The sequence below is a fragment of the Melozone crissalis genome, unplaced genomic scaffold (assembly GCF_028551555.1).
Source record: "Melozone crissalis strain CALT ecotype California unplaced genomic scaffold, PUWL_Pcris_2 ptg000045l_1, whole genome shotgun sequence".
In the NCBI taxonomy this organism is placed as follows: Eukaryota; Metazoa; Chordata; class Aves; order Passeriformes; family Passerellidae; genus Melozone; species Melozone crissalis.
Window position 1 is genome coordinate 25646810 of NW_026535823.1, and position 10722 is coordinate 25657531.

The 10722-nt window shown below is 42.1% G+C and overlaps 1 protein-coding gene across 2 annotated transcripts in view; it reads right to left on the minus strand.

The window, feature by feature from the left end:
• The window catches only part of SPATA6 (spermatogenesis associated 6), a 35662-nt gene extending 31732 nt beyond the window's left edge, over nt 1-3930 (minus strand). For both annotated transcript variants that reach the window (XM_054286091.1, XM_054286090.1), the window contains exon 1: nt 3856-3930. In XM_054286091.1, the coding sequence (XP_054142066.1) occupies nt 3856-3903 (48 nt within the window). In that variant the 5' untranslated portion in view covers nt 3904-3930. The remainder of the gene's footprint in view (nt 1-3855) is intronic.
• Between the last annotated feature and the right edge of the window lie 6792 nt (nt 3931-10722).

Here is a 10722-nt window from a genome sequence, read left to right on the forward strand (position 1 = left end):
GATTGCAAGAATGTACACAACTCATTCCAAAACTACTTGCTACTTTCTCTGAGCCACGTGGATTTATTTTATTTCCCTGACAGAGAATTGACACCTTAATTGACACCTCACTTAAGGTCTCATGCTCATTTTTTGTCAGTATTAGAAACATGAGGTTGTCTCTTCCAGCATAAGGTTTCTGGAGAAAGTGTTCAGACTTTCAATTGCCAGGAAGAAAGACAAAGGAGGAGAGTGATGGGAATTAAAATAAGTGGTTTGGTTACAGTCTCCTACTCCCAAGTGAACATTTTACTTGAGAAATCCTAACTGGATTTAAAAGAAAACTATATAAACAGCAGTTAAAAAGGTGGAAGAACTAGAAGAAAACAATATGTGATAGATCACTACAGATAAAGTAAAAGAAAAAAAAAAGGGTTTCCTCTCCATATAAATGAGGGCTTCAAATCTACAAGAAAAGTGCCAGAATAATGGATAACCCAATTGAAACAGTCTGTCAAGCATTAAACAGCTTGTATGACACTCATGCAGTTGCAAGTGTGAACAGGAGTGAGAGAGACAGATTTCATTCATACAAGGAAAGATCCCCAAACTACATCCTGCAAGTCGTATCAGCTTTACTTCTCACTTTTGTCTTCGATATTTTTGTAGAATTTACAACCATTTTAAGCTGGAGTTTTGTGCCTTTCACCTTAGAGAAGGGAATCAATGTTTGCCTGTTTATTAAGAGATCTGAAGATGCTGGAAGGGGCAAACCTGCCAACAACAGGTGCCATTTTTCTGGTTATCCAGTTAAAAGAAAACAAATTCTTACAAATGAGCATGTGGGTCAAGGTAGCACATGTGGAAACTTGTGATTCTACTACCCTGGAGATAAACTGCACAATTCATCACCTGGGCTGGAACACCAAATATATGTGGCCATGTAACATTAAAGCAGTTCCAAAAATGAATGGCACATGCATACCTGCAGCTCATGACACCTATTCTGTAACATGCAGAGCTCCATAACACTTGGGAGACAAACTGAAGCTCTTATCTGACTGCAGACTGCTCCAGCAGGATGAGGGACTATTTTAAAGAAGGTAAGAGTGTTATCTATGGATCAGCTAGGGAAGAGGGAGATCAGTGCTGCAATTAACTGACCTCACATGCAACCCCAAGGACCATGAGAAATTTCTAGGACAGGGTTATGCTGGATATCTCTGCTGAAAGTTCCCAGGAGGATGGAAAATGTGTAACCAGTCCCCAGTCCCTCCACTGCTGGGACATCATAAATAGCCATAAAGAAATCACTTAATTAAGCTCACAGAAAAGGACAGAATTCTACTGATCTTAACCTTCTAGAGCACTTATTACACACAGTCCATGGCAGGATAAACCAAACTAAAGAACTACTTAATCTTTAAGTAAGGCCTTCCATTTGAGAGGAGAAATGAAGGAAACTACTAACAAGACAAACTAAAGAGCTGGTGGACTCAGATTGGAGAAGATCTTGGAATTTCATTAAGTCAAAGGAACCAAAACCCATCAGTATCCTAAAGAAAAGGTAAAACAGAGGGCAGAACTTCTGACAAAACTGGACAGATTTCAAAGAGGGTGGAGAAATATGTAGAGCACTGTAAAAACGGCAGGAAAATAAATCAGAAATTTGGACAAGGCTTTGGTCACAAATAAAGCAAACAGAGAGAGAATTAATGGACATCGCGTAAATCAGCCATGATGTGAAAGCTAACAAATCTATGTCCCAAACATAACTGAATATTTTGCCTTGGTTTTAATAAAATTTGACATAGGAGAAAAAAGAAAACTCCAAGAATTAAATGATGGAAACAAAAGTCATTCAATATGCACTAGGCCTGGACGAAGGAGCCACAGGGAGGCTGAACCATCTTCAGCAATGTTGTGAAAGAATGTAATTTTTCTTAAATGAAATGTAATGAAAACAGGGAAGGTAGAATCTGCTCAAAAATCCGTGTGAGACAGAAAGAGATATCTGAAAACTCACAACTCCATCAATCAAAATATTTAAATATTCAAAAATAAAGAATAAAGAGATGGATGAAAAGATCACCAGAAAAAAAACCAGTACAACACATTCCATAAAAACAGATCAACCAAGAAAAATTATACATTTTCTTGAAAATTCATTTTCTGGATAAAGGATATCATACAGTATCATGAGGAATTATTATTTATGATGAAAAATGTAAGAATAATTAGTATCAAAGACGGTGCAGAACTGGCCAAAGGACAGCATCAATAATGTGCAAAAACAAGAAGGTATCAAGCTGAGGTTAACACTAAAAACATTCTTCTCTGTATACTGGGATTCATGTCTTTTAACATTTTTAATGACCCTGACTCATATTAAGATACATAGGATGAAAGTTGGACTTTTTTTTCCCCTACATCACCTAAGACAAAATTTAGGGTTCAAAATTAGGGTTCAATTTTGACTCTGATCAATGCAAATTCAAAGTGGAAGAGTAGCTCCCATCCCTAAGATGGTTAGAAGGCTGGTGAGTCCATCACACAAAATATGACCAAAAATATCATGCTTTGGCTGAAAAAGATCAACTGGGAAATGAAAGAACTGCTGCCCAAAAAACATATCAAGTGAGAAAACACCAAGGAAAAAAAATCCTTAAATGAAAAGCCAGTGTTGACATTTGTGTAAGAGTAGTCTCCATTCTTACCTGTAGCCTTGAGAGCAGGGTAAACAACAAATACCCCACGCCTGCAAACCTGACCCTGTGGAAATGTGTTCCCTGTACTCAATCCTGGCACAGGAATAGCTCACAGCCAGTGGGAACATGAAAGGAAAGGACATTGCTCTGCTCCAGGAACCAGGCAGGCCTTGGCATTGTGGAGACAAACACCAGCTGTTGAGACAGCAAGGCAACAGCGCCAGGGTGACACCCTGGCCATCCATGTGTGGAAATCCACAGCTCTGCCTCGGAGCAGCCACTCAAGTTTGGGAACAAGGGTAGCTAAGCAACCAGGAATACCTGGGCAATTTCTCAGTATAGACTTTATAAACTTCCTGGATCTGCACTCGAGTTTTGTGGATGGCATCTCGTGTTTTCCTCTCAGCAGCAGGTATTCTTTTATGTATGGCATTGCTTGTTCTGGGTTACAGGACGAGGGAATATGGAGCCACCGACTCCAAGGTAACAGGGCACTGCCTAACACAGCTAATTCTGCAAAGTGTTCAGGAGATGATACAGCTTCTTGCTGTGTTCCCAGAACACAGAAAACTTTGCAGAATACAATCCTAACATAATTAATGTCAAAACTTTCCACTTTCACACTTTCTGACCACACTCCCCGCCATGTAACACCCAGATATTCAGAGCTGCCCAGAGCCATGAGCAAGACGCTCTTTCCTGGGACTTGTTTTGGTTTTAGCTTTTTTTTCTTTCTTTTTTCCCCCTGGGAGTGCTTTTCCCTACACCCTACAGCTTCCCAAGAATCATTGTGTTTAAAAACCCCTTTTCCACAGGAGAATGAGAACTCTAAAGCGGCACGGTTGTCGCTAACACCAGCGGAAGGGCGGGGGCACGGGGACAAACATCCCCCACAAGTTTGCACAGGAGAAGGGAGCTGCGGAGGGGCACGGCCGCTGCCAACACCGCCGCGGGGGCTGCACACAGGGGCTGCAATGCCAGACGGAGCTCGGCCCCGCTCGGCAGCAGGGCCCGGAGCAGCCCCCAGAAGCTCCGCCGGGCCGGGAGCGCGGGCGGCGGCCGGCCGGGGAAAGCGGGGCGGGAAGCGCTGCCGGAAGAGCCCAGCGCGGCTTCTCCTGCCGGCCGCGGCCTGGCTGGGGCGGGCGGGGAGCGCGGCCCGGGCACTCACCGAGCGGAGCTCCAGCTGCAGGACGCAGCGCAGCGCTTTCCGCGGCATGGGCGGGCGGGCAGCGGGGCCTGCCGGGTCCGGGCTGCTCGGGCTCGGCCGACGCCGTTGTCACGGTAACCGGGGCGCGTCCGGCCCGCGGCGGCCGCTCCGCCCTCCTCGGGGCCGGCTTCCCCTCCCTCCCTGTCTCCCTCCCAGTCTCCGTGCCCGGCCCGCCCTGCGCACAGCGCCATCGTGCTGGAAGGATGAGATCCTATGGTGGCCCTGCCCACACGCGTCCCCAGAGCTCCCATGTCCCCTTCCCCTCAGCCCCTCACTGCCCTCCAGGGCCTCCTGCCCTCACAGAATCAGTCAGGTTGGAAAAGATCTCTGAGATCGTCGTGTCCAACCTATGGCCGATTACCACTAGACAGTGGTACGTCCTATCTAGCCTTAAACGCCTGTGGCTCCACCACCGCCGTGGGCTGCCCGTTCCAACGTGTAATGATCCTTTCTATGAAGAAATTCTTCCCAATTTCCAACCTAAACCCCTGGCGCCCTTTCAGAGTACGTCCTCTTGTCCTGTTGCTAATCCTGTCCCTCATCCCTGCTCATCCTACAACCTTCTCTGGTTCTTCCACCTTCTGACCTCAGGCCGGCTCGTCCTGTCACTCCCCACAGGGCTTTCTGAAGCTGCTGGAGTGTACCAAAAAGTACCATACTTAGTAGATTTTAAAAGTACCATAAATAGCAAATAAAGTACCATAAATAGTAGATAAAATACAATTTCCAGCCTCTGCCTCCTGAGGGTGGGACAGTGCCAGTGATGGATGGTGGAGCACTGGTGTGAGAGCTCAGGTGTCCAGTGTGGGACAGAGAATCAGACAGGTCACAGGGCTGCTTTGGGGCATCCAGGAGGAACGTGAAGCTCAGGATGTGTCAGATTCCTCCAGCTTCTTGAATTGTCAGGTTTCTGTAGCTTCTTGATATGCCAGATTCCTGCTGCTTCTTGGTCCTCCTGCAGAAAGGTGCAGAGAGAGCCTTCTCTGCAGCAGAGGGGTCTCAACCAGGTTTTATACATCTCCAGGCTTAAGTAGCTAAAAAGCACTCGATTTCCATTTTTTTTTCTTTTATTCTTTTGATGTAATTTTGTTTCAATTTTGATACACTTTGATGCCTGCATCGTGTTGTGGTCATCTGGGCCCTTTTGACTCGAGTATCCCATTTTAATGTCCTCTGTGGGTGAGACACAGTGCACAGGGTATATTCCATCTTTGAAGGCTTGTCTGCATGCTCATATCTGAAACTGTTTATTCCTATCCTCCCACAAACTCCGATTTATGGCCTTGATCTTCACCATTTTGGTCATATCGAGGATATTCCCCAATGTCTCTGCTGCTTAGTTGTTTTCAGATTATTTGCAATCCCATCCAACACCAAAATAGTCTGATTTCTGTCTTAGCAAGTGTAGGTTATTTCAGCCTCAGACCTTGAGGGGATTTTGGGCTTTAAATATTCTTTTCAAGTTCTCAAGTACAGCTGTAGAGAGGACAGAAAATTTTAATTGCTTCCAAAAGAAAGCAGTGGCTCAAATATATCCCTTGGCTTTTTTTTATTTTAATTTTACAATTTCAAATAAAAATCATGTTAAGTGATCTGGAAAGAAACAGCATTCTGAAAATGCTTTGATTTCTGTCTTTGTTTTTTGGTTTTGCTTATTTTTTTTAAAGGAAATGGCAATGAACATAATAGGCCAGTGCAGACAAAAGTGAAATCTATAGATGGATTAAATGTTGTTGCTACTAATACTTGATACTAATCTTTTAAAACAAATAAAGGATTGGAAAGGCAGGGGCTTGTTTTCATTAATGTGACTTCTGTAGCAGCTCTGTTTATTTCTGTTTAGGTAGTTTTGCGTCTTTTTTAGGGTGTGGTTTGGGTTGTTTTGCTTTAGAGTTTTTTTGTTTGGGTTTTTTGTTTTGTTTGTTTGTTTTGTTTGTTTTAGCAAAGGGTTCTGTGTTTAGGGCCTGGAGAATTCTCTGTAGACTTCTACTACATATATTAAGGAGGGGCTTACTCTTGGATAAAATAATTTTCTAAGCATTATCAGTCTCAAGGTTATGAATAGCATCCCAGAGTTAATGAGAAGAAAATTCTCACAGATCCATAGCTTCAGATGGTAACAGTATTGAAATGGTTTATTGCTTATTTTCAGCTACCTTTCATATATGTGCTTTTGAGAGTGTTAAATAATGTGTTAAAGATTGTGAAGTATGAGATACTATGGTAAGTGTGGCCATATAAGAACAGAAGACAGATAAATGCTGAAATCAAAAATGGTATCATGTTTGTGATGAGAATTTAATATCCATGTGCAGTGCCCTGGAACAGAAGTACTTTATAGCCCTTGAAAAAGGAGAACAAGGCAGGACAGAAAGCTTCTCCAAAGTGATAAGGCAGTGATGAATTTCAGTGCCTTTCCCTGGCAAACCTTCTGGTCTGCAGAGTTTCATCCCCTTCTCCCTGCTGGGCCTTGGGAAGGAAGGCTGCTGCTGCTGCAGTGCTTCCCTCTCCAGCCCTTTCTGCAGCAATGTGAGACCCAGCTGGACCTTCTCATTTTTGTTAAATGCATGATTTACACTTGCATTTGCACTGCAGGAACAGTAATGCAGGAATCTGGGTGACAATGAGGGAAAACACAGACTTTTACTAAAAATTCATTTCTAATAAGAAAAAACTGTTAACCAAAATGACAAAAAAAGTGCTTGCTCCTGTAACAGATCTGAGATTTTAACTGCTGCAAAATTTCCCTGCTGTGAAAGCACATGAATTCCTTTGCTTTTACAGCAGTAAATCTTCTTGTAATACTACTTATACTTAGTTCCATGTATTAAAAGACTCTGAATGACTTCTCTGCATTGTGTTATTTTTCCTTTTACAATCTACTCTAGTTATGGACTTCAGCTTCTCCTGTCCTCTGGGCCCTCTAAAATGGCTGCTACAGAAGAGCTGTGATGTCATCAAAATACTCAATTTTGTTCTTATTTCTGCCACTGCAAACTAGAAGTAACTTTCAAAAGATCGATGTCACACTGGTTTAAGATATTTACCACAGGATTTATATCATATTGTTGGAATTCTTGTGGCAGTCAGGCATCAGGAGATTCAGTGCATTGAAAAATGGTACAAAATAGGTAAAGTGGGAAAAATAGGAAGGGTGAGGTTTGCAAACAGTGAGTATTGTACAGTTCAGAATCTAAAAAATACTAGGGATTAGACAGAATTAGATCAGATCAGGCTGGAGATCAGAGAGCAAGCCTAACATCACTGAGATTGTCAGAGGCTCACTTTCAGCTAAGAAGCCAGGAATGGTTTTCTCCATTTCTTAGGAAGCAGAACGCCGGGTGCAAAGTGATATTTCACAGTCATCCTGGCAATCAGAGTGAAGGGAAGAAAGGAGCTTTCCACATTTTGCCACCCTGTGCTGCAGTTCTTAGGAATATTGTCAGAGGTTCATTTCTACCTATTTTGAGCCCCTGATGTTGCCCAGGCAGCCAGAGGAGACATCTCTGTTCCTGCACATTGAGCCTGTTATTTAGATATTATCACTGAGCACGACTGACTTACCATTAATAACTGAAGAGAATTCCAGGAAGGCATCTGCTCAAATAACAGCAATAAATTACAGGATATGGTAAGATTTCCACATTAGAAAGGCAAACAAACAAAACATTAAGACTGTGTTACTTTAGAGAGGAGAAAAATAAGATGTAATTCAAAAGAGGTACATAGGGGACTGAATAATATGTAGAAATAAGTTCTTCTGTTTGCCCATGCCTATTTATCCTTTCAAAGTACACATGCAGTGAAATTAAAAGACGACAAAATCAAAACTGATTGAAGAAAGTACTTTGGAACTTGTTATCACAAGATGTATTCAACAATGTTCCAAACAGAATTAGGGTGCTCTGGGGACCCCACTGGACAATACCCCCTTGCATTAATTTTGATCTTCTGACTCACTGTGAGGTTAAATGTGCAATCCACAAAAGTCGGTCCCTGTGCAAAGAATTGTAGTAGAAGAAAACAGGCAGCAGAAGTTAAGACTAAATAATCCCAGAACACTATAGAGCAGAGCTGGAAGAATTTTGTGAGAGATTCTAATAGGATCTAAGGGGACCGAAGTGAATTGGATTACTGCAGACAGTAATGTAACAGGGAAAGGTAGAGTGCTAGATTATTGATGAGGACAGAGGATGGAGATTACCTGAGGGTGTCAGCACACTCCTCACAAAATACATTTTCATCTAATCTTTCTACTTTAAAGCAGGGAAAAAAAGTTGCCCAGAAGTTCCCATTCATTAATATCTATTGCTTTCGAAAAAGGCCACAATGATTTTGTTGATCCTGTCTTATTGAGCATCTTGCTCTTTCCTGATGTGCAAAGACACAATTGGGCTGAGCTCTTGGCTTTCTTGATGAATGTACTAGTTGCTACAGGCAAAGGCCACCTGCTCACGTTTTTATGTAGGTGAAGTAGTGACCTTTCTTTGCCATGCCCTCTCAATCTGACCAGTGCCTTTTGCAGAGCATTTTTACTGCACATCTGGAGAAATTCAGTGCCTCTTTAACATTTCGCTGTGGCTCAGCCATGACAGAGCAATTCCTCCTCCATTTTGCTGCTAAGTCAATACTCACTTTGGTGCATATGAGCATTAGCTTCACTCATTCTTGATGTGTATCCTGCCTGCAACAAAAAAGAAATAATAGGCAAGCTATCTAAAGACACTGAAGTTTTCTTAATATGTAAGCTGTTTTTCAGGTCTGCTAAATTCTTTTTCGACTGGCTGCAGCTAAAGAAATCAAACCTGATTTGATTACAGCCACTAGAGGAATATTCCAGATCTTGAATTCAGTTGTAGTAATTGGAAACTTGTGTTGTAAAGGAATCATCTAAATTCATCTAAGAGATAACTTCTTTGAATACAGTCTTAGGAATTCACAGATGACACAAATTCAATCAGCCAAGACATCATTAGCTTTGTACCCCAGAAAGTTCCTATTCTCTCCCTTACTCAGTTCAGAAGAGGTAACATTTTTCTTTGTGCTTTACATTTAAAATAAATTGTCTTAGATGGAGACATTGCCCCAGCAAAGTTTTTGCCAGAAACAAAATTCTTCTAACCAAGTTATAAACCCCTGAAAATAGGGCTTTATAATGGGACTGCTGATAGACCCTTAACAATAGCATTGTGAATGGTGCTGCTATAATTAATGATACTTCAGAAAGATTTATGGTCCTTAGAAAGAGATAAAACAGAAATATCATTGCTTCTTTTCCTCCCATCATTTTATCCTCTATGAAATTTTATGTGAAATAAGTCAAATGAAAAATGTAAGCTCTTAATCTTTTCCCAGAGTCCTGTCTCTCACTTGATGAACACTTTCACAGAATAAATTAGAGCTTTTTACTTCTTATGTATGTACAGCTTTGTGTTTAAAAGGCAAAGAAAAGAACATTGTTGGCTTGGCAAAGCAGCTCAAGACAATGGTCATGGAGGCAGCAAACATGACTCACTATTCTTGTCTGTTCTTCTGCCACACCAGAGACAATGGCTCTTGTCCTGCAGTAGTTCTGAGCAGCTGGGTAGTGTCCAAAAGTGCTCTGTAGGGAAGATTCTCTGCTGATGGAAAGTCAGCCACAATGACTCTGGCTGCAACAGCAAGAGCCCAGTGGCCTGAGCAGAAAGCCAAAAGCTGTGGCTTGATTACAGCAGATAGTACCTCTGTGAAAACACAGAATACTATATGGATATTTAATTTAACTGGGAAAGGCATAGCAAGGATCAGTTGCTGGAGGCTGAGGCTAGAAAAAAATTGAATTAGATATTTGGCATTATATTGTAACAGAGAAAGGGAGTAACCACTGGAACAGGCTATCAAAGAGAAAGTGAATTCTCCATTTCCTGACAATACCAAAGGAGAATGAGAAGCTCACAAAAGAAATGCTTTTGTTGAAACAAAACATATTTTAGCTGAACAAAAAGAAGATTGACAGCAGTATTTAATGGCCTGTGATGTACAAGAGGCTGCCCTGACTGTATGTTCTGTGTGTGAACATTGTGACTCTGTACAGCATTTTAACAAATAATGGTAAAGCACTGCTTACTGAGCAGAGATCAGGGGAGAGGGCTCAGAAGGATTTGTCTTGGAGCCCGTTCCCTGCAGGGAGCTGCTGGGGGGTGGCAGGGAATGCCAGCTTCTGAGGCTTCTGAGCCTGCAGGGGGACAAGCTGCACCTCTGGGCCGCCAGGCTGAGGCAGCAGCTGAATAGGGGCTGAGAAGTCACAGATTTGGCACAGGCCACCTGGAACGGCAGATAAAGCTCAAAATCCATCACATCCAGATCAAGGCTCTGGCTTGTGCCAGCCTCACCCAGCTCAGATGGCATCAGACACTTGTTTTCCAAAAGCCTCTGCAGCGTGTCAGGAGTTTTGTCCCTCTGCCCATTAAAGTAGCAGAGTTTGAGCATCTTCCCTGTTATTTTGATTGACAACAGCGAAGTCACTAGAGAACCTCAAGGACTTTCTTGCTGGCTTGTTTTCCTGTTATAAATCATAGCTTTTTATATTAGAGGAAAAAACCCTGAAATGCTGTTTCGAAATAATGACTGAAGTTAGTTTCTAATAGGAAGCTCTGAGATCTATGCTCAAATTCCCCATGTATTATAACACTGCTCCTTTAAAATGTCTCTAATCCATCCCAAACAGAGAGAGATATTACGTATATATATATATATATATACTTTAAAAATTTTTTTTTTTTTTTAATGACAAGAACTTTTGGTTTTCAATGGAATTCACTTTGGAGGGCAGAACATTTTCTTTTTCAT